Source organism: Pelophylax lessonae (assembly GCF_965119305.1).
Source record: "Pelophylax lessonae genome assembly, chromosome: 4".
Taxonomy (NCBI): domain Eukaryota; kingdom Metazoa; phylum Chordata; class Amphibia; order Anura; family Ranidae; genus Pelophylax; species Pelophylax lessonae.
In genome coordinates, this window is record NC_138771.1 from 463,992,983 (window position 1) to 464,017,357 (window position 24,375).

Genomic DNA, 24,375 nt, shown 5'->3' on the forward strand with positions numbered 1-24,375 from the left:
AATGTATAAACCACTGGAAGACAGCACAAAAAAAAAAAAAAAAGCTCAGTTAGACTTACCGGTAACTCCTTTTTAGAGTCTTCCAGGGCAGCCCATGAGACCTAGGGCTCCTCCTACCAAGACAGGAAACACATTAACCCCACCAGATAAAAGGCGGTCCTCTAGTCCTCCCCCCTTCTGTATTTCTCGAGAACTGTAAGAGGTTCCTGTAAAACATGTGCATAATCCAGAATATACAAGACATCACCAGGTGGGAACCTGGCTGTCCTGGAAGACTCACAGAAAAGGAGTTATCGGTAAGTCTAACGCAGCTTTTATCAAGTCATCTTCCAGGACAACCCATGAGACGATGAGCCACAACTTGCCAGTCTAAGGAGGGACCACTGCCTGCTCCTGGGAAGAGAGGGGGTCCAGGGGATAATGTCTAACAAAGGTCGAAAAATTAGACCAGGTGGCTGCCCTACATATTTTTTCCGGTGAGGAGCCAGCCCTTTCAGCCCAGGACGCGGACAAGGCTCTTGTAGAATGCACGTTGACACATGGCAGAGAAACATTTCTAACTCTATAGGCTTCAGCAATTTGCCTGGCTATGGTGGCCTTAGAGGCTCCAGTACCCTTGTGTGCCCCAGAAAAAGAACAAATAAGGCCTCAGATTTCCTAAAGGTCTTGACAACCTCTAGGTATGTGAGAAGAACCCTTCTGACTTCCAAAAAATTAAAATCCCTTTCCTTCTCATTTTTTGAAAAATTACAAAAGGTTGGTAGCACATTATCCTGTGATCTATGAAAGGAAGTGGCTACCTTTGGCAAAAACCCCAGATCAGTTTTTAACACCACACAAAATTGTAAGGAAAGGCTCCCTAGATGAGAGAGCCTACAATTTGCTGACCCTGCGAGCTGATGTAACTGCAATCAGGAACACAGTTTTCAGTGTGAGCAATTTTACTGGCAAATCCTTTAGGGCAAGGGTCCTTAAACTACGCATGCGGCCCGCCGGCCGGGATGTATCCATGTTTTTTTTTTCTGAACCACCTAATTAGAGACAGAGGCTCTAATAAGCTTCAGGAAAGGGTGGACCCGGGGCGCAGAGCACTACGCCATAGCCCACCCATTTGTGTGACAATAGCGAATAAAAATTCGCTATTGTGACACGGATCCTCCTCCTGGCCAATCAGGAAGCGGGCCGAGACCCGCTTCCTGATTGGCCAAAAGGCGAACCCAGGCCATTGGCCGAGGAGGAGGCGGGAGGACTCGAGGAGATGCTGGGGGACTGAGGAGAAGCCGCCGATGCAGATAAGTCTCTCTGCATTGAAGAGGGCACGGCGCGCTGGTCTCTCTGCATTAAAAAGGGGTCACGCTGGTCTCTCTGCATTGAATGGGGGCACGCTGTGGTATATATATATATTTAAACACAATAAAATATTGTATTGTTTTTCCTGTTTTTTTGTGCACTACAAATAAAATATGCGCATTGGAATTCGTTCATATTTTTTTTTTCAAACTATAGTCCAGCCCCCAACAGTGTCTGAGGGATCGTGAACTGGCCCCCTGTTTAAAAAGTTTGAGGACCCCTGCCTTAGGGGCTTGAAGGGAACAGTCACTATGGCCTGATAAACTAGAGATGGGTCCCAAATAGGACAAGATCTGACAACCATTGGTAATGACCTGGTGGTAGCCTTGAAAAATCTTGTTATAAAAGGCTTTTCCAAAAGAGAGTACTGGAGAAAAACACTAATGGCCACAACCTGCACCTTTAAAGTACTAAGGGATAGATCATTGTCGGCACCCTCTTAAGAAAATTCCAGAGTAGAGATGGGACATCGGGAGAAAATCTCTGATTTTTCAGACAACCAAGAGTTTAATTTCTTCCAAATCTTGTAGTATATAGCTCTTGTGACAGGCTTCCGGGAACTAACTAGGGTCTTCACAACCTTGTCTGAGAACCTCTGGGAGCTTAGTATCTGCTCTTCAGATACCGAGCTGTCAAAGTTTAAGGATGCCACCTAAAGATGAGATACCGGACCTTGAGTCAACAGTACTTGTGTAATAGGGAGAGTCACTAGAGGTTTTGAGGCTAGTGCCTGCAGGCGTGAAAACCATGGCCTTTTGGGCCAAGAGGGGGCTATCAGGATCAAATTGGTGTCTTCCAGAAGAAACTTCCAGAGGACTTCCAGGATTAGTCTGATAGGAGGGAAAGCATAGCAGAGGCTGAATGACCAGGGATTCGCAAAAGCGTTAATCTCCCGAGACTGGCCTTTTGGGTTCAGGGAAAAGTATCTCTCCGTTTTGCTGTTTGTTTGGGCTGCAAAAAGGTCCACCTCTGGGAGACCCCACCTGCTGGTAATTTCTGAAACAATTTTCAGATTGAGGGACCAAATGACCCCGACACACCTGGTAGCAGCTGAGGTAATCTGCCAAACAATTCTTAGTCCTCTTCAGATGAAGTGCTGAAATGGAGGCTAGATTTGCCTCGGCCCAAGATGGAATCTTTTTGGCTGTGAATTGAGAGGTCCGACTTCGTGTATCCCCATTTGTTGAGGTACACTACTGTTGAAATGTCAGATCGAATCTTCAGATGGCGTCCTCTGACCTCTGCCTGAAAAAAATCTCTAAGGCTCTCTGCACTGTCAGAAGCTCTCTTTGATTTGATGATGCTCTTGCTTGCACCGGTGACCATTCTCCCTGCGCTCTCTCGTTTTGAAGATGGGCTCCCCAACCAAAAGAGGTTGCATCTGTCGTTCTTCTCTGGGATATTGGAATGACCCATTCCAGCCTTCTGGTGAGGTTAAGTGGCGACCTCCACCACCACAGGTTTAATTTGGAGGGAATTCGCACCTTCAAGTCTAAAGAACTTGGAGACCTGTCCCAGTTCCTTAGAAGGAATAACTGAAGAGGACGTTGACGGAACCGCACCCAAGGCACAGCCGGAAAGCAAGAGGTCATATGCCCTACGACTTTTGGGACATCTCTGAGTGAGACCCACTGGTTAGTTTGCAAGGATGCCATAATGTGAGTTGTTTTTTTAAACCTTTCCCCCCCGGAAGTAAAATCTTTTGATTTTGTGAAAAAAATCTCGTACCAGATATATTACTCTTTGGGAAGGCTTCAGAGAAAACTTCTCTGTTGACTATCCAGCCTAGGGGCTGGCGGAACTCCTGAACCGTCTGGAGATCTCGCTCTAGTTTCTGACCTGAATCTGCCACTACTAAGAGGTCGTCCAGGTAGGGGATGATCAGAATTAATTTTCGTCTTAACGGGGCCAACGCTTCCCCCAGGACCTTTGTAAAGATGCGTGGAGCTGATGACAACCCAAAGAGCAGCGCTTGGAACTGAAAATGTCAGATCTCCAATCGTAAATTGTACTGCTAGTCGTAGAAACTGTTGGTATGCTGTATGAATAAGAATGTGCAAGTAGGCATCCTTTAAGCCCAGCTTTGTCATAAAGCACCCCGGGTAAAGCAGATTCCTTATGGAAAATATTGATTCAATGCGAAAGTGCTTGATTCTAATAGAGTGATTGAGACAATGAAGGTTCAATATCAGGCGGTAATTCCCCGAGGGCTTCTTTGTCATAAAGATGTGGGAGTAAAAACCCCTGCCCTGCCCTTGGAACCATGACCAAAACGTTCTGATCTACTAAGTCTCCTATCTGGAGACTTAAGGCAGTAGCCTTTACTCGATCTCTGGGCAGGCTGGTGACTAACAATCTCTTTGGCGGCTGGGAATCAAATTCCATTCTGTGCCCGCTGGTCACCAGATCCAAAATAAAAGGGCTCAAAGTGATCCCCTTCCACCGTGGGAGGAAGGCCCTTAATCTTCCTCCCGCTCTGCAGTAGGAATTGTAGTTTGGCGAGTTGTTTAGGAGGGTTAAAAAACAACCCCCCAACACCCCCACTTCTGCCTTTGTGGCCAGTCCAATGTTTCTTGGGTCTGGCCTCCTCACGTAGATCCTGCGGTCTCCCCTTGAAAAAACTTCAGGGGAGTCGGGTTCTTTTTCTTTTCTGGGAACAAATTCTTTGTCAACCGTATGTTCTAGAGTTTCTTGGAACCCGGGGCCAAAGAGATGGTCACCTGTAAGGAGAAGACTACAGTGCCTTGCGAAAGTATTCGACCCCCTTGAACTTTGACCTTTTGCAACATTTCAGGCTTCAAACATAAAGATATAAAAAACAAATTTTTTGTGAAGAATCAACAAGTGGGACACAATCATGAAGTGGAACGAAATTTATTGGATATTTCAAACTTTAACAAATAAAAAAACTGAAAAATTGAGCGTGCAAAATTATTCAGCCCCCTTAAGTTAATACTTTCTAGCGCAACCTTTTGCTGCAATTACAGCTGTAAGTCGCTTGGTGTAGGTCTCTATCAGTTTTGCACATCGAGAGACTGAAATTTTTGCCCATTCCTCCTTGCAAAACAGCTCGAGCTCAGGGAGGTTGGATGGAGAGCGTTTGTGAACAGCAGTTTTCAGTTCTCAGTTCTTTCCACAGATTCTCGATTGGATTCAGGTCTGGACTTTGACTTGGCCATTCTAACACCTGGATATGTTTATTTGTGAACCATTCCATTGCAGATTTTGCTTTATGTTTTGGATCATTGTCTTGTTGGAAGACAAATCTCCGCCCCAGTCTCAGGTCTTTTGCAGACTCCATCGGGTTTTCTTCCAGAATGGTCCTGTATTTGGCTCCATCCATCTTCCCATCAATTTTAACCATCTTCCCTGTCCCTGCTGAAGAAAAGCAGGCCCAAACCATGATTCTGCCACCACCATGTTTGACAGTGGGGATGGTGTGTTCAGGTTGATGAGCTGTGTCACTTTTACGCCAAACATAACGTTTTGCATTGTTGCCAAAAAGTTTGATTTTGGTTTGATCTGACCAGAGCACACATGTTTGGTGCGTCTCCCAGGTAGCTTGTGGCAAACTTTAAACAACACTTTTTATGGATATCTTTAAGAAATGGCTTTCTTCTTGCCACTCTTCCATAAAGGCCAGATTTGTGCAGTATACGACTGATTGTTGTCCTATGGACAGAGTCTCCCACCTCAGCTGTAGATCTCTGCAGTTCCTCCAGAGGGATCATGGGCCTCTTGGCTGCATCTCTGATCAGTCTTCTCCTTGTATGAGCTGAAAGTTTAGAGGGACGGCCAGGTCTTCGTAGATTTGCAGTGGTCTGATACTCCTTCCATTTCAATATTATCGCTTGCACAGTGCTCCTTGGGATGTTTAAAGCTTGGGAAATCTTTTTGTATCCAAATCCGGCTTTAAACTTCTCCACAACAGTATCTCGGACCTGCTTGGTGTGTTCCTTGTTTTTCATGATGCTCTCTGCGCTTTAAACGGACCTCTGAGACTATCACAGTGCAGGTGCACTTATACGGAGACTTGATTACACACAGGTGGGTTCTATTTATCATCATTAGTCATTTAGGTCAACATTGGATCATTCAGAGATCCTCACTGAACTTCTGGAGAGAGTTTGCTGCACTGAAAATAAAGGGGCTGAATAATTTTGCACGCCCAATTTTTCAGTTTTTTTGTTAAAGTTTGAAATATCCAATAAATTTAGTTCCACTTTATGATTGTGTCCCACTTGTTGATTCTTCACAAAAATTTTTTTTATATCTTTATGTTTGAAGCCTGAAATGTGGCAAAAGGTCGCAAAGTTCAAGGGGGCCGAATATCGCAATGCACTGTACACAAGCGCAACTTGGAAGAAGTCTCCTGACTACGTTTTAAGGCCAGAGACTTTTTCAAGGCAAATTAACCAAAGCAGAGGTCCTAGCTGCCATCCTGACCGATTCAGTGGAGAAATCAGCCAAAAAAACCTACCGCCTCGGAAAAGAAGTGGGAAAGATTTAATGATCTGATCCCTTGGTGTCCCCGCAGACAGGTGAGTCTATCTGTGAAAGCCATAACTCAAGGTTTCTGGCTACATAAGTAGACGCTAAGGCCAGTTTTAGACCAATAATGGATGCCTCCCAGGCCCTGCGCAACAAGATATCCCCTCTCTTATTCTTGGGGTATTTAACCGCTTGCCGACCGCCGCAAGTAGATATACTGCGGCGGTCAGCCCCGGCCAGGCAAAGTGACGTATATATGTCACTAGCCTGTGACCGGTTTGTGAGCCAATAGCGGGCGAGCGCCCACCCGCTGAAGCGCGCGCCCGCCGCGGCTCGTTCACGAAGGAGTCCGCGCGTGTGACCGGCGGACCCGATGTCCGCCGGTCACACTACGATCGTCGGTAGAGCGGGAGAAAGGCGGGCGGCTTATGTAAACAAGCCGCCTGTCATTCTCCCCTGTGTAAAAATGGAGATCAGACGGTTCTACTATGTAGAACCGTTGATCTCTGTTTTTACAATAGGAGACATGTCCCACTACAGTTAGAAACACGCCCCTAGGACACACTTAACCCTTCCCTCTCCAATACAGTTAACCCCTTCCCTGCCAGTGTCATTTTTACTGTAACAGTGCATATTTTTAGCACTGATTACTGCAGTAATGTCACTGGTAACCCCAAAAGTGTCAAAAATGTCAGTCAAGGGTCCGATCTGTCCGCCGCAATGTCGCAGTCCCGAAAAAAAAAAAAAAAAAAAAAATCACAGATCGCCGCCATTACTCGTTAAAAAAAAAAAAAAAAACACCAAAAATGACAAAAATCTTTCCCTTTGTTAGTAAACGCGATAACTTTTGCGCAAACCAATCAAAATACGCTTTTTGCGATTTTTTTACCAAACATATGTAGCATAAAACAAATTGGCCGAAAATGTTAAAAAAATTTTGATTTTTACAATATTTTGGGGGGGGGGGGAAATCGCACAGGTGATCAAATATCACCAAAAGAAAGCTCTGTTTGTGGGGAAAAAAAAGGACGTGAAATTCGTTTTAGGTACAACGTCGCACGACCGCGCAATTGTCCGTTAAAGTCACGCAGTAAAAAAATAAATAAATAAAAAAAAAAAAAATCGCAAAAAACCCCCTGGTCGGAATGGGGATAAAATCTTCCGGGGCTTAAGTGGTTAAGCATACCCATATCATCAAAGACTAGATCCATATTCTTGGAAAATTTTTGAAAGAGATGCGATCAACTTAGGATACTTTTTCCAACGGCTGCGCTGTGTCGACATCGAAAGGAAAGCTCCTTTTCAGGTCCTAGAAAAAATGGTTTCCTTTCAGGATTCTCCCATTCTAAACTAATTGAATCTAGAAGGGAGCTGTGCACAGGAAAAACCCTTCCTTCATATACAAGACTATGCTTTGATAATTTAACCTTCTCTTCACTTTCAAGTGTAACAGACAACCTTTAACAAATCATCAACATCTTCTAGTGACAACTTGTGCCTAGAGCCCCGGACGGATTCCCTATCCTTAGGTTTGTCCCCCGATCCCGATTCCGCCAGTGAGGAATGGGGAGACGCAGACTCCTCTCTTGGATCCTTACAACCCGCACCAGAGTTCCACCCAAAGTCCTATCAGAGGCCTGACTCAGAGTGGGAGTCTGCATTTTGTCAATAAGGGTCCTAAAAGGAACTAAAGGGTAGAGGAAAGCTCCTCTCCAACTGAAGTGAGCATTTTTTGGGAGGATATAGTTGGGTCATCCTTCACTAAACCGTCTATGCATGAGCGGCACACCACTTTAATCCACAAAGAGCTTAGCTTTGCCCCATGTGGTTGCGCCTGGACCTTGTCTGGACCCTTGGTCTGCAAATATAACATAAAAGGAAAACCTAGTTTGAGAATCAGACCACTCAGGTCTCCAAACACACCCCAGTGCAGAAGAGAGGAAAGATGTTCCTTCACCAAGCCCCACACAGCTATGATGGAGGAGAAAAAGCCTCGCAGGATATGCAAAAAGGAAGAGTGCCCAGGCTTACCTGAGAGGTGCTGGTGCCAGAGCCTGCGTCCACTGTCTGAGCAGTTGCTGCATAGGAATCAAGCCTCTGCTGGATGCCAGAAACACCAGCCACCCAGTCGTCTCCTATCCACGCTTTAAGGAGAATGAAACAAGCGTCTCTGGCGCCCGCTGATGTCATCACCCTCGACTGGAAATGACCTACGCCACTTCCTTGGGCCAGGGTGGAATGCTGGAGCTCCCCCCCTTCTGCCCTAACTGCCTTTTGAATTGGCAAGTGCTCTCCTTTCCCTGCACGGTCAGCCACGCTGCCTGCAAGGATGCCACCACTGGGTTGGACAGAGGCTCCCTCCTGCTTCTCTGGATGCCACCAGCGGTCTTGGCCCTTCCCAGCCACTGAGGGCAGGAGAAAAAGCAGCCAACACTAACCTGCAGGTATGAGGTATCGCACTGAGCAGAAGAAGTCTGTGTAGGATTCTTTCCCAAGTCTCCAAAGGACAGACCATGAGACCCAAATAACCAGGTTCCAGGAAACACATTACCCCCTGTCCGGAGGAAACGCTAAAACTGAAGCGGGAGGACTAGAAGCCTTTTATCTGGTGGGGTTAACGTCTTTCCTGTCCAGGTAGAAAGAGCCCTAGGTCTCATGGGCTGTCCTGGAAGACGACTTGAGAAACTCAATCTTTGATTGTACCTGACTCCGTACTCAATTGCTAAATTTTCCAAAACAAGCAATCACTTGTACTGGAGGGGCTCTGGGCAGGTATGGACATTAGAACATATGCTTTGATCTTGCTTGCATAGTCTAAGCTATTGGAATGCAGTTTTCAAATTGATATCAAGAGTGACATCTTTGATGAGATTCCCCCACCCCCTCCACTGCCACATTTGGCACTTTTTTTTGGGGGGGGGGGGGGGGTAGGGGGCGGGTACCTTGTTTTGACAGGTACCCTCTCCCACTTCCTTTCAGATGCACTGCAGCAATCTGAGCCAGAAGTTCACCGCCCCCTACCTTCCCCCGCAGCCTTCTAGGACACATCACAGGTTCCAAAAGACTACGGGATAATTCACAAATCACAGCCCGACTCACGCATGCTCAGTAGGAAACCGACTGTAAAGCCGCAAGGCTTCATTGCCAGTTTCCCTTACTTATGATGCTGGCGCCTGCACCCGAAGTTGACTGAAGAATCCGCTTGGGTAAGGACATCGCGGGATCCCTGGACAGGTAAGTGTCCCTCTATTAAAAGCCAGCTGCTCCAGTATTTGTAGCTGATGACTTGATTTTTTTTTAGGGGCGCCTTGAGCTTCTCTTTAAGAAATGGAAATCATCATTCGTTCCCAGGGTTACACAGCACATAGATATAATCTTTGCGGGATGAAAAATTGATGGCTAATAAAGGATGGCACTTTTACCTGATTAGGCCCATCTACAGTTATCTCTAATCAGCTTCAGATTACCTTCTTGAGGTCCTGGGTAGACACACTTTCTGATTCTCCTTTCACCCTTTGAATCATTGGGGCATAAGCTATTTACTTCTTATGAGGTTTCTCTCTTTTTTCTGTTGACCTTTTTTGTGTAATTTTTAACAGCACCATTTGGCACCATAAGGTTCAACTTCCTGAAGAAAACATTTTTTTATTCTCCACCCCTAATGTGCATTTCATACGAGTATCTCGCTGTTGTCATTAAGATGATTGCTAGACTATGTCATTGCCTCACTGGGCTAATTTGTTCGGTTATGCTTTACTAAAATTCAATAAAAATTAAAAAAAAAAACAAAAAAACATTGCAATGTACATACAGTAAATCACCCAGAGGGGATTGTTTTTTTTTTCTCAACAAAAGTGGAGTTACTCTTTTAGGAGACCCAGGCAACTTGATAATTTAGGGCAAAGTGAAAGGGTATCTTTAAAGTCTACCCCCTGGCTACCTTACCTTTAAGATGCTTCCAGGGATGAGGGGGAGGAAACATGTGACCTCTCACTGTGCAGTTGTCTGGCCTGTCAGCCACTAGGCCCAGACAATGTCACATGAAGAAGGGAGGGGACATCATTACTACCTGTAAGCTCAAAGACCTTGCATTCTGTCACAAAGAAACGAACTGCCAGGAAGTGCTGTGAAAATGGAGTATATCTAATGTGTGAGTTTCACAGCTGCAATTTTGAGTCTTGACTTATTTGGAATCTCGTTACTCAACTCAGTTCTATCTTTTATATTTTACAGAACATTTGAAAGATTGTATTGTGTTTGTGTGCATTACATTTATTGAAGTGTATTCTTTACTGAAAATATTGATTTGAGAAACAGTTGAGCCAATATAGCAGGACAAAAAAATGCAACTACATTCTTTTAGTCGGTGGATCCTATAGGTAATATTTTAGGGCTTTAAGCTCATTTCATTGCAAAAACATTTCATTTTGTGAAAAAAACTAAAAGAAAAATAAGGCTCTGCCAGTGAAAAGGTTTAAAGAAAACGTTTAACTCTGCTATGAATGGGCAAGGTGACAGTCTCTTTAAATTAACCCCTTCCTGCCACCGCCTCCAGGGTATTAGGAGCTTCTAGATGCCAGGAGGCAGAGGCGTGCATTCGGGTCATGCGACTGCTGTGATTGGCTGTCACAGCAGTCACATGATTGGAAAGTTGCCAATTGCAAGTACGCATTGAGTGCTTTCCGATCCCCATCAGCAACTGTGCTAGGAGAGCACAGGGCACGCGCTTTTAGCACAGTAATGTTTACATTTAGGCCACATATATGCGGCCTCTTGGGGTTAAAGCCCACCCGCGGATAGGCTGCATACATGCATATGCCCAGCTGGAAGAGGTTAAGGTACAGTGCAATGGTATTTATGGTAATGGTTCAATACACTTTAATAGGAAAAAGATTACAGATAGACTCAAAGTGTTTGTAAACCTCAGACATGAAATCTGAACAAAGCACATTTCTATAGTGTTTATTTTATCCTCTCCAAAGCACTAAGTGTAATTTCCCTCTACTGTCTAGTTCCTGTTATCAGGAGGAAGTCACTTTTGACAAATTTTCCTAACACCAAGAACTATAAAAGTGACAGGAAGGGATTTCCAGCACACAGCTTGTGCCTGACAGCTCTCTGCTCCCTGTTTTTAAGTCTGTGAAAAAAAAATAAAAAATAAAACAGGTACATACTAGGATTTGTTTTACCTCCGTATATCACTGGAGGCCAGTCACTTCACTGGGTATATACATCCACTTTAAGGTTGTACTAATGTTGCTCCTTTGTCAATCCAGATCACTTTGAAACAGATGCAGATTGTGAAAAATAAAATATTTATTGTCTCTCGATATGCTAAAGAAATGGCCGTTAGGGCCCATGTCAATGTTAAAATGCAGTGCACTTTTAACATTATTCATTCGAAAATTCATTGACAGGTGCATTTGACAAGCTTCAAGTCATTTTAACCTTACCATAGACTTGGAACAGCAGAGAAGCAGTTCAGATGTAAAAAAATAAAATCTGTCCACACACGCTCTTAATTTGACTATTATATAGTGAGTTGTTATAACCAATCAGGACATTACCATAGAACGCAGGCTCCTGAGGACTTATTCGCAATAAATACACCGAATTACGAGCAGTAAACCCAAAGAGGCCACCGGCTGCATCACTGGCGCGACTGCAGTACCAATTAGGGGATGCACTAAGCATCCTATCTGAATTGCCCATCTTTGAGTTACCTGTAAAGTAAGAACACAATAAAAATGACACATAAAATACAAGACTAAACCTAAAAAGAGGGATTAAAGCATATATTTCCATTTTTTGCAGTTACATTTCAGAGTCCCACTATATGTTTGTTATGTGTTCCCCTTCACACAGTATACCTGGTTTCTTTCATTTTGGATCTTACTATAGAGAAAGTGTCATGGCTGATTCTAAGAATTGTTGGACACTCTTAAAGTGGTACTAAACCCAGGACCCTGCATTCGCTATATCTGGTCTCCCACAGTACTCCGAACATGGAAATGCAATTATTTTAGTAACTATAAACTGATAAATACATTTTCTTGTTCAAGTATTTTATTGATGAAGAATAACAAATAACAATAACAACGTGTGAGTTACATTGCAGAAGATTGTCATAACCATGACAGGCATTTAACAGGATCAGCCATAACTGTATGGTAAACATGAGAGCGAACGAGCTAACAAGTCGGGCAAAGTTAGATGGAGGCAGGTGGCGCGACCAGCCCGTAGGCACCCCGTAATGGGAACACACTGTGCCTAGACAGGAAGGTGCAGCCAGGTAGCTAGTGAGCCAGGGTTATCTAGTGCCCAATACCTTAACATCTCGGAGAGAGAAGCAGAGGGGAGGAGGAAACCGCAGAAAAGACTGACCAGACGTGGGGAACTGGGAGTATAGTCCAGTGAACTGGGAGAGCTGGCTTTACTCACGAGCCTGCCTGGTGGGCTATACTGTGAGAGGCAGGTTCAGGTAAGGACGTTGTTAGTGTCATGGGAGAAGTATTTAGTAAAGAAGAGTGGGGAAGGTGGGGTAGGGAGCATGGGGTGGGAATAGAACAAAAAAAGAGAGGGGGAGGGTCGCCGGGGGGAGCCATGAGTGAAGGAAAGGAGTGGGCACAGCTCAGGGTGATTAGGGCATCAACAGGGAGCTATCGAAGTTGGAAGGAAGGAAGTTGTCAACCCAGGGTTGCCAGAGTCTGTCAAACCGATCTATTTTGTCCATTAGTGTAGCTTCGATCTTGGCATGTATCATGGCAGTTGTGACACGCTGTTTAACTTCAAGTAGAGATAAATGCAGAGACTTCCATGCTTTCTCTATGGTCTGTTTCGCTGCCGTGGTCACCTGCAGAAACAGCTTGTGCCGAAATTTCGAAACCATATCTGGTTTCACATTGAGGAGGGCCTGGAGAGGGTCGGGCAGGAGTTGTGTGGACATTAATTTGGAAAGGACCCGAAAGACTTCCTGCCAGAAAGTTTGCACAATTGAGCAAGTCCACCAGATGTGCATATGCGTGCCAGCCTCTGAACATCCACGGAAACATGTTGCAGGGTATGAAGGTTGAAATTTCGCAATGCGTGCGGGTACTAGATACCATCGCATCAGCACTTTGTAGTTTGTTTCTAGGGCTACAATGTTTTGGGAGGCCGATTTAGTTGATTGCCATATACTTGTCCAGTCCACTTTTTCAATGGAGGACTCAAGATCTCGTTCCCATTTGGATGCGTAAGGCGGAGGATCATTAGTAGGGGGTGCAGTGAGCCTAGAGTAGAGTTGGGAAATGAGGCCTTGCATGTGCGGATCGTTGTGGCAGATAGGCTCAAAAAAGGTCATGTGGGGCAGAGTGGGGTCAGTGGGGATGCATTGCGTGAAGAAGTGTTTGAGTTGAAGGTAATGGAAGACCTCTGAGCTTCGCAGGTGGTGGGACGCACAAAGGTCAGAGAAGGGTTTAATGGCGTTAGATGCTATTATAGAGTGAGCTCGGAGGAGACCAGCAGTTACCCAACTGTTGAAGGCTGTAGGGGATTCCCAGGCTGGAGTGAAAGAGGGGTTGCGCAAGAAGGAGAGTAAGGGATTATGCGGTGACCGGAGCTTAAATTTAAATTTCAGAGCATCCCAAAGCCGCAGGGAGTGGCGTACGATAGGATTCGTGATCGACCGACGGTCAGAAGGGGTCAGCCATAATAGGTTTGCGACAGAGAGAGGGTCTGTTTCTACTGCTTCAAGAGATACCCACAAAGAGACTTCCTTAGTAGCGTGCCATTTAGGTAATTGGGCTAATTGGGCCGCCTGATAGTATTTGGTGAAGTTCGGGAGTCCTAGGCCTCCTTGGAGTTTGTGTAGATAGAGGGTCGTGCGGGCAACCCTAGGTCTGGTGGTGCCCCAAATGTAAGAGAAGGTGCGTCGCTGAAGTTGACGAAGGTAATAAGAGGGAACAGGGATGGGCAGGACTCTAAAGAGGTACAGTACTTTGGGTAAGATGGCCATCTTAGCTACTGCAATGCGCCCCATCCAGGCTAGGGGCAGAGTAGCCCAAGACGTCATCAACCATGTGAGGTGTCGCAGCATAGGAGGGTAATTAGCCCTAAATAGCTCCGTTGGGTCAGCTGTCAAGTTAATCCCTAGATAGGGCAAATACTGGGACTCCCAGGAAAAGGGGAGGACCGATCGGAGCTGTGAGTGAAGGGAGGAAGTCAGGGAGATATTAAGGGCCTTCGATTTCTCGGGATTAATAACTAGACCGGAGATGCGGGCAAATTTTGTCAGTGTAGAAAGAAGATTGGGAGCAGAAGTGAGAGGTGAGGAGAGGAACAAAAGGATGTCGTCTGCGAAGAGACATAGTTTATGGTGAAAGCCGCCGAGGTCTAGGCCTTTAATATCAGGGTTTGCTCGAATTTTAAGGGCAAGAGGTTCGATATTCATGTCTTTTGGTTCATAGCTGCAGCAGCTTTGGAAATACATGGGTATGCTCCCCCAAATTTTTTGCCTGTTTATTATGTATTCGGTCTGACCAGACTATCGAGGTTGAGCAGCCCTCCCCACCCCCCACATACACCTGTACTCAATCAGTGTCCACCATCAAATGGATATAAGAGGAGTCCCCTGTAGTGCATTTGCACATTTTTCCCAGCAAGGAGTGTTGTCTCCAAGGGTTAGAAGGGCTGGATTCAACTCTTTTTCATGGATAGTGTAGGACCCACTGATAATGGGGTACTTTGACGCAGTAGTGGGCTTGAGCACGATATGGCCATATGGTGGGACCAAACCCCCATTTTTATTTATGGACTCTCTTCAGATTTGGTAGTAATTTCTTTTGCATTTGCGCGCTATTCTTTTTTAATATACATGTCTTTTGGTTCATAGCTGCAGCAGCTTTGGAAATACATGGGTATGCTCCCCCAAATTTTTTGCCTGTTTATTATGTATTCGGTCTGACCAGACTATCGAGGTTGAGCAGCCCTCCCCACCCCCCACATACACCTGTACTCAATCAGTGTCCACCATCAAATGGATATAAGAGGAGTCCCCTGTAGTGCATTTGCACATTTTTCCCAGCAAGGAGTGTTGTCTCCAAGGGTTAGAAGGGCTGGATTCAACTCTTTTTCATGGATAGTGTAGGACCCACTGATAATGGGGTACTTTGACGCAGTAGTGGGCTTGAGCACGATATGGCCATATGGTGGGACCAAACCCCCATTTTTATTTATGGACTCTCTTCAGATTTGGTAGGAATTTCTTTTGCATTTGCGCGCTATTCTTTTTTAATATACATGTCTTTTGGTTCATAGCTGCAGCAGCTTTGGAAATACATGGGTATGCTCCCCCAAATTTTTTGCCTGTTTATTATGTATTCGGTCTGACCAGACTATCGAGGTTGAGCAGCCCTCCCCACCCCCCACATACACCTGTACTCAATCAGTGTCCACCATCAAATGGATATAAGAGGAGTCCCCTGTAGTGCATTTGCACATTTTTCCCAGCAAGGAGTGTTGTCTCCAAGGGTTAGAAGGGCTGGATTCAACTCTTTTTCATGGATAGTGTAGGACCCACTGATAATGGGGTACTTTGACGCAGTAGTGGGCTTGAGCACGATATGGCCATATGGTGGGACCAAACCCCCATTTTTATTTATGGACTCTCTTCAGATTTGGTAGTAATTTCTTTTGCATTTGCGCGCTATTCTTTTTTAATATACAAGAGGTTCGATAGCCAGGGCGAAGAGGAGAGGAGATAAGGGACAGCCCTGCCTAGTACCAGATCGAATTGGGAAAGAGGAAGAGTGGAAGCCAGCGTAACGGACAAATGCAGATGGGGAGGAGTATAGTGAGGATATCCATGTTAGAAAGTGTGGACCAAAACCCCATCTGCGTAGGACTTCGTGTAAGTATGCCCATGAGAGGGAGTCAAAGGCCTTTTTAATATCTAGGGAGACCAAGCAGGCAGGTATATTGCGTTTACGAGCGAGATAGGTAAGGTGCACAGCTCTGCGCACGTTGTCTCCAGCCTGGCGACATGGGATAAAGCCCGTTTGGTCCTTATGGATTAGAGACCCTATGATCGGGTTAAGTCGTGCAGATAGGATTTTGGCCATCAGCTTGATGTCTATATTGAGGAGGGATATAGGGCGATAGTTGGACCAAGAGGATTCGTCCGTCTGTGGTTAAGGGGATCATGGAGATGGCCGCTTTGAGGGAGTCTAGGCCAAAGGAATGGCCCTTGAGGATAGAGTTATACGCTTTAGAGAGCATGGGGGTCAAAAGTTCTGAGAAGTGTTTATAGTACGAAGCGGTAAAACCGTCAGGGCCGGGGCGTTTGCGTAATTTAAGAGTTTTGATTGCTGCGCAGATTTCAAGGTCCGTGATCGGTTGCTCTAATGCGTCGCGGTGTGAGGCAGAAAGGGTGGGCATAGATATCGTCGAGAAAAACTCAGAGAGTTGCGAGTCAGTTGGGGGGTGGGATGGGGAATAAAGTTTGGAGAGGTGTCGTCTGAAGGTGTCTAGAATTTTGATGGGATTACTAGTGTGGGTGGAGGGGGAGGTTCGCAGACGGATAGGTTTGCGGGTAATATCAGCGTTACGGAGAGAGGGGGCGAGAAAAGTGTCTGGTTTATTCGCTTTGGAGTAAAATTGGTGTTGTGAGCGACGAATTTGCTTTTCGGCCGCATCCGTGAGGAAGAGATTTAGTTCCAGGGTTGCCTTATCGAAAATTTGTTTGTTATTCGGGGTGGGGTGTGCTTGGAAGGCGTTGTGGGCTTGTATAAAAGCTGAATCCAGGGTTTGGTATGTAAGGCGGCGTTCTCGTTTACGGCGAGATGCCAGGCTAATGAGCGTACCCCTGAGCACTGCTTTGTGGGCCTCCCAAACAGTGAGGGGGGCAACGTCAGTGGTGACGTTGTGTGAAAGGTAGTCTTTGATTGCTGCTGCTATTTCAACTTTGTGGGAAGGATGGGTCAAGAGGGTATCGTTCAAAGACCAAGAAAATTTATGCTGCTTAGGAACTAGAGAGTCAAAGGAGGAGACTACCGCGTTGTGATCCGACCAGGAAATCGGCACAATAGAGGAGGCCAGGAGGGAGGGAGAGGTAGCAATCGGGGTAAGAATATGATCTATGCGTGTGAAAGTATTATGCGGGTGTGAGTAGTAGGTATATTGTCTCCTGGAGGGGTTGCATTCACGCCAAGCGTCAATCAGGGAATGAGAGTGAAGCAAGTCCCGGAAGTTGAGATGGTGTGCGGACGAGGAAGGGGCCGCAGGTGATTTATCAAGGGATGGGTATAAGACTTGGTTCGAGTCACCGCATAGGATAGTTGTACCCTTCTTATGGTGTTCAACAATTTGAAGGAAGTGGGCGAGGAAGGAGGTGGGGTTGGTGTTGGGTGCATAATAAGAAGCCAGAGTGACGTCCGTGTCTAGTAGGGTGCCAACAAGGATCAGGTACCTACCTTCAGGATCCGCAATTGACGTGTGTAGTGTGAACGGAGTTGTCCGATGGAACGCTATCAACACCCCCCTCTTCTTGACCGTCACTGAAGCTGTGTAAAACTGTGGAAAAGAGGAGGTTAGAAAGCGGGGAGTTTGTGGGGCAGAAAAATGAGTTTCCTGCAGGCAGGCTATATGCACATCTAGAGAGGCAAGCGAGTGAAATGCCTTACGGCGTTTCTGAGGTGAGTTGAGGCCCTGTACATTTAGGGTTAGGATGTTCAAGGTGGCCATTGGGTCAGCAGGAGAAAGCAGCTAAACTGAGATGGCGATAGTATGGAGGACAGGACCCCCCGGCGAACAAAGGAAGGGGGAGGGAAGGGTAAAGGAAAGTGGAGGGTGGGAAGATGCAAGGAGGAGAGAGAGGAGGACCACATTGACAACACTGTAGTTAGAAATATTCGTAAGAGCGTGGTGAAAAAGGACAGTCCGTCCATGCAGAGGGTGATCCACTGCATGGAGGGAAACAAGTCACCTCCGGAAGACTCCTAGAGGAGTGTTCCAAAGGTGGGTGGAGGCGGCAGTGACAACCGGTTGGAGACACGACCGCCTATAAAGTAGCTTTAGGCAAGATTTACGGTGGTGACCAGGGGAGATATTATAAATAAACGTTTATAGAGGTAAGGCGAATAAAAGAACGTGGAAAGTCAAATACACAGGTTCAAAAAAGTTCAAGTTCAAACCGTATGGGTGTCCGGCTCACCCAATACGGGTTCTAGTGAATAGAAAAAAGGGGGTGCAGTAAAAAATATACAGGCCTGAGTTGGCTTGCAGCCATGACATTCGGCTGGCGGTTCTTCAGTCCATGGAATCCGCTGGGGGTGGTAGTGGCGAAACAAGGCGGCTCCTCTTAGGAGTGGTGGATTTCGGGGCGGTCAGCTTCAGTGGGGATCTGGAGGCAGATCGTCTTCGTTGCTGAAGGGGTAGATGGAGGGGAGTGCAGGCGGAGATCCTAAAGAAGGCGTTGAAGTTCCTCTGTAGATTTGCAGGTGTGCTTGCGGCCCTGGTGGGTAACACGTAAGGAGAACGGGAAGCCCCAGGAATAGATTATTTGGTGCTGTTGCAGAGTGTGGAGCAGCGGTTTAAATTCCCTGCGCTTCATGATAGTAGCCTTACAAAGATCCGTGAAGAGTTGATAGTCATAGCCTTGAAAACTGAGGGTTTCCTTGCATCTGGCGGCTTGTAGAAGCTGTTCTTTGGTCTTGTAGAAGTGCATTTTGGCGATTATGTCCCTTGGGGGCCCATCAAGTTTGCGGGGGGCCAGGGCCCGATGAATACGGTCCATCTCTAGACGCTCGATGGGGATTGAGGGGGAGAGTTCCTGAAAAAGGGCTGTGACAGTGGACTGCAGATCTACCACAGACTCCGGAATCCCACGGATCCGGATATTGGATCGTCTGGCGCGATTTTCCTGATCTTCCAGTTGAAGCTGCAGGGACTGGTTTTCTTCCCTGAGGGCCTCCAATTCCTCAGAGTGGTTAGTGACACTGACCTCGATCTCGTCCGCCCTGAGCTCAAGGTCAGCAGTGCGTTGGCCCAGGTCCCTGATCTCTCTAGTCAGTTTGTCCGTGATCTGGTCTGATGTGTGCTTCAGGGCCCTCTGGAGGATGCTCTCAAAATGGCGGAGGAGTCCAGATTGCAGGGGGTCAAAGTTTGCCTGCCCCTGGGTGAGCGGGATGTCTGTGTCAGACTCACCTTCATCTGGGTGAGGCTGGGAGAACCGAGGGGCCTTGGAGGAGCTGGTGCTGGCGCGGGAGACTAGCGGCGGCGCCATCTTGGAAGAGGCCCGCACCAGATCGTCTCGGATGTTGCGGCTCTTGAGCTTGGATTTTGCCCCCCCGGATACCATGGTGAGGGTGGTGGCAGCGTGGGCTGTGTGGGGAGCCTTGTCGGGCGGAGTGCAGGGCGGCTGGTCACCGGTTCGGGCGGCGGCGTGTGTCGTTCCGGAGCGGAGCTCAGGCAGACATGTCCGTCTCGCTGAGTCCGCGCCGATAAATACATTTTCTCAACAACAGTTGAAGCATTCTTGTGAGTTCTATCAGTGTGTGTTTAAAGCTGGTAGGAGGAGTTTTCTGACTGACCTATGAGACTGCAAGACCCCTGACCCTGTGTGTGGACAGTGCTGATTGGCCCTGTGCTGATCACATGCACCCTCCCAAAAAAAAAAAAAAAAAAACACCTCTCTAGCAATACACACCAAACTGAGCATGTGCAGCCTAAATCCATAGACTCTGTGTTATCAGGAACGTATTAGGAGTGTGTGTGTGTGTGTGTGTGTGTGTGTGTGTGTGTGTGTGTGTGTGTGTGGGGGGGGGTGAATCAGAAAAGCCAGGATCAAAAAGCCTTTTCACACAATGCGGAGGATAACCCCTTAGGTTCCAAAGAGTATAAAAGCATGCTTTACTGCATATACAGACTGATTTTACTGTTTTGGGTTTAGTAACACTTTAAGAGTATGTCCCCAAACTATTCCTCATAAAAATACAAGGCAAGATGGTGGTCTCTAAGTTTCAAACCCTTTGCTAGAAAAGTCACTGCGCAAATCTAGTTTATAGCAGATAATGAAGAACTGTGAACACAGTACAGACAGGGTTATTTATGTTAAACATTATTTCAGAGCCCCAACAATTCTAAGCACATTAAAAGCTAAGCATCAATTTTTAAATACATTTTTAAGTTAGGCTATTTTAATTAGGGATCGACCTATTTTAATTAGGGATCAACCGATATAGCGAGGGCTGATTTGCACTTTCCCCGATATATCGGAATCGGCCTCTGAGGTTACCGATATTGCCGATATTTCGGGAAAGTGCTGTACCTGAGTGATGCCTGCAACTAGAGGCATTACCCCAGTACCAGCGTCCATAGCCGACGGTAGGCTGTCTTGTAATGACAACCGATGCGGCTGAGAAGCCGCTCGGCTGTCATTACAAGGAGCGGGAGGGGACGCCCCCCCCCCCCACGACTCGCCCGGGTCTCCCGTCCCACCGGGAGACCCGGGCATCCTACCTGCATGGCCGCCGAAGAGAACACCCGATCAAAGACACATTCGGCTCTCCTTGTTAAAACCCGGAAGTGATGTCATGACATCACTCGGCGCCAAATTAAAAAAAATGACAGCATTCAAAACAGCCAAACTTGGCATTTTGAATGCTTTTAAGTGCAGAGGAGGGGTTTGGGGTCTTTTAGACCCCCAGATCCCTCCACAAGAGTACCTGAAAAAAAAAAAAATTTTTTTTAAATGTCCGAAAATATCGGCAGATACCGATATGCGATGATCAAAATATCGGTATCGACAATAAAAAAACGATATTGGTCGATCACTAATGTTAATAGGAACATATAAAAAATATAAAGTACGTGTTATCCCAATTTTGGTGCAAAAGTGGAAATACACATTAAAGAAGAATTTTTTTTCCCCACACACTTTTCATATGTCCCGAACTATGTCTTCCGCTAACCTGTGAGGCCGTTGGATGTGCGGTAAAAACTGCAGCTACATAAAGCATACTGCACTGTGTTCCGGGTGAGAGGCGAGACTTCCAGTCACATACTCAATGTATTCTAGCAATGAATATAAAGCTTCCTCTGATTGGCTCTCTGACTCAGCCAAACAGCAAGCGGGAAATAAGCAGGTGAAAATAATTAAACCTTAAAAATTCAGGTGCACGTCCAGTCCACAGTCTGAGCAACATCCAGGTACAAGAAAAGTATAGACCGCACTCCGACATCGAAGGTGAATATTAATAAACCTTATTGGATAAAAGCATATCTTGATAGTATCACAAACATCATGGACAAAACAGGCAACAGGAAGAAGCAATTGACGCATTTCGCAAAAATAAATTCGCTTACTCATAACTAAAATCACATCCCTGTGTGTGCTGCCTAAATAGGACCAAAAACAGCTGAGTATCCCAATTAAGGAGTTGATCTTAATCAAGGAGATACGCCATATAAGGAAAAAGAAAGATTTTGAATCGCTGTGTCCTATTTAGGTATACACTTGGTTAAAAAACAAACACAGAAGTAAATTAAACCAAGATTGAAAACAAACACCATTCTAAATTACAAATACATAATTGAAAAAAATGTGCATCCATAATCACAACATATTATATTAGGTTTTCATAAAGTCACATCAATGCATTTACACAAAATAGAACGGTAAAAAATAAAAGGAGATAAGATCAAGTCCTTAATTGGGATACATTTTTGGTCCTATTTTTTGTTTTTTTATTTAAGAGTAAGCAAATCTAATTTGTGAAACGCGTCAACTACTTCTTCATGTTGTCTGTTTTGTCCATGATGTTTGTGACACTATCAAGATATGCTTTTATCCAATAAAGTTTATTATTTACCTTTATTGTTGGGAGTGTGGTTGGTACTCCTCTCTGATTCAGCCACCATCTTACTGCTCACTCCTTTCATCATAGGAGGGACCTCTCAAACCCCCTGCACCTCAAAGGCAGAATGAGATGAAGCCATCTTTGGGTGTTTTGCCAATATTCACTTTTTTGAAGTATCGGCTACAAAACCTGCCGATATTGCTTTAAGTGGTTGTACCGGGGAGATATGCAGTTAAAGGCATCACCTCGGTACTGTTGTTTAGAGCCAACGACAACCCATGTGGCTGAGCAGCTGCTCGATTGTCATTACAAGAAGCGCGGGGGGGGGGGGGGACGTCAGGCTTTTGGTAAAGGTGAACTAACCCTTTAAAATACACCCTAGTCTGGACCCACTCTCACATATGATAATAACCAAATCAGGGTCAAAGCCTTACCAAGATCTTGGGACTAAAAATGAACACTCAGGCTTTGGTAAACCCCACTGGGTATACCAATCCTGAGCAGAAGAGAGCCTATCAGTAGAGACTGCCTATCCGATGCTATAACATCTGCTCCACGCTGATTCCAATCAAGGCCACTTCTGGCTCAGATCGCCATGGTGCATCTGACCAGAAGTGGGAACGGGTACCTGTCAAAACCATGTACTTGCTACCCCCTAAAAAGTGCCAGTGTAAAAAAAAAAAAAATTGATTGTTTACCCACAACTGCTTTATTTTCCATCACTAGGTTTCCTTCATACTGGCTTTTTAAAATAATAATGTGATATTAAAAAGGTACGTGGGAAAGGTTTAGTGTAGCGTAAGACTTTTAGTAGTCAAGTATTGCATTTATTTTAGAGGTCTACACATTTATCCAAAAAAAGATAAAAAGTCAACCAAGGAGCAGTGATGAGCTCAGGTGGGTTTGGACATGAGACTAAACCTGTCTGAGCTAGCCCGCTAGAAAGCTGTCAAAGCCCACAGCCAATCATAGGTGGCCGAGGCATTCCTTGTCCCTCACGTATACACGCCCCTTGCATTCGTACAGCTGCGAGTGGGGCATGTGCAGCTGTGAGTGGGGTATGTCTCTGCAGTCTATTATTGGCTGTCAATTTTGACAGCTTTCCTTGAAGGATAACTCACCCGCTTGAGATCATCAATAAATATGAAAGAGGGACAGGGGTATTTGGTTCAAAATGAGGGAGTTCTGTTGAGGGATGTCCAGTTAGCTGTATAACCAGCAAGCCATTGTAGATGGAGAATGTATGGAGAGGCATTCCATTTCATTTTAAAATACAGTATATACTGAACAGCAAAAAAGGAGACAGGGAGGTGAGGAGAGGGACGGGAAAGTGAGGCGAAGGATGGGAAAGTGAGAAGAGGAGGTGGCAGTGTGGTGAAAAAGGGTATGGAATTGGGAGGGGTGAAGAGTGGGACAGGGGAGCAGTGAAGAGGGAGATATCGAGTGGAAAGTGGACAGGGTTTGTTAAGAGTGGGACGAGGCGATGAAGATGGGGACAGGGCAGTAAAAAAACAGGGAAACAGGGTTGAAGAGCGGGACAGGGGGAGTGAAAAGGGAGATGAGGTAGTGCAGAGAGGGAAGGGGTAAAGAGTGGGACAGGGCAGTGAAGGGGGAAATGGAAGGTGGAGGGGGGAGTGAGGGACAGGGGTGTAGACAGTGGGATGAGGTGGTGCAGAGAGGGAAGGGGTAAAGAGGGAAGCAGAGGGTGAAGGGGGGTTAAAAGTGGGATAAGGCCTTGAAGAGCGGAAAGGGGTAAAGAGGGGGACAGGGCAGTGAAGGGGGAAATGGAGGGTGAAGGAGGGGGGAGTGGGGTACAGGGGTGTAGACAGTGGGATGAGGTGGTGCAGAGAGGGAAGGGGTAAAGAGGGGAGCAGAGGGTGAAGGAGGGTAAAAGTGGGATAAGGCCGTGAAGAGAGGAAAGGGGTAAAGAGGGGGACAGGGCAGTGAAGGGGGAAATGGAAGGTGGAGTGGGGTACAGGGGTGTAGACAGTGGGATGAGGTGGTGCAGAGAGGGAAGGGGTAAAGAGGGGGACAGGGCAGTGAAGGGGGAAATGGAGGGTGGAGTGGGGTACAGGGGTGTAGACAGTGGGATATGGTGGTGCAGAGAGGGAAGGGGTAAAGAGGGGAGCAGAGGGTGAAGGGGGGTAAAAGTAGGATAAGGCCGAGAAGAGAAGAAAGGGGTAAAGAGGGGGACAGGGCAGTGAAGAGAGGAATGGGGGGGTGGGGGGTGGGGGTAGAGAGTGGGATGAGACGGTGAAGAGGGTAACAGTGCAGTAGAGAGAGAGGAACAGAGAGTGAAGGGGGAGGGGATGTGGGGGTGAAATGGGACAGAACAATAAAGGGGGTGGAGAGGGGTAATAAGGGGCATGGGGAGGGGGGGGTTACAAACTACATGAGAGGATTTGCTCCTAGAAGTGGACAGCTTGCAGTGACAAGTCACATGCCCAGTGCAGATAGGGAATTGAGAGCAGTTCCTGAGTTCTCAATCTACTCTTCTTCCTGAGTTCTCAATCTGCTCTTCTTCCACCACATACAGTGCAGGAGTAGCACTGAGTGCAGCGCCTATTCCACACACTGTGCACAGCATCCTGATGGATCCAGAGAGCAGGAAAGCTTTTCCTTGAGCATTCTCTGACACCCGCACACTGCTGCTTACTAAATGCTCATTGGTCTCTACAGCCTCATACTGGACAGTGAT

General features: G+C 46.3%; 1 protein-coding gene across 2 annotated transcripts in view; it reads right to left on the bottom strand.

Annotated features, from left to right (window-relative positions):
* The window catches only part of GEMIN5 (gem nuclear organelle associated protein 5), a 197,877-nt gene that overhangs the window by 172,136 nt on the left and 1,366 nt on the right, over window positions 1–24,375 (bottom strand). For both annotated transcript variants that reach the window (XM_082256099.1, XM_082256098.1), the window contains exon 2: window positions 11,409–11,564. In XM_082256099.1, coding sequence (XP_082112225.1) covers window positions 11,409–11,553 — 145 coding nt within the window. In that variant the 5' untranslated portion in view covers window positions 11,554–11,564. The remainder of the gene's footprint in view (window positions 1–11,408; window positions 11,565–24,375) is intronic.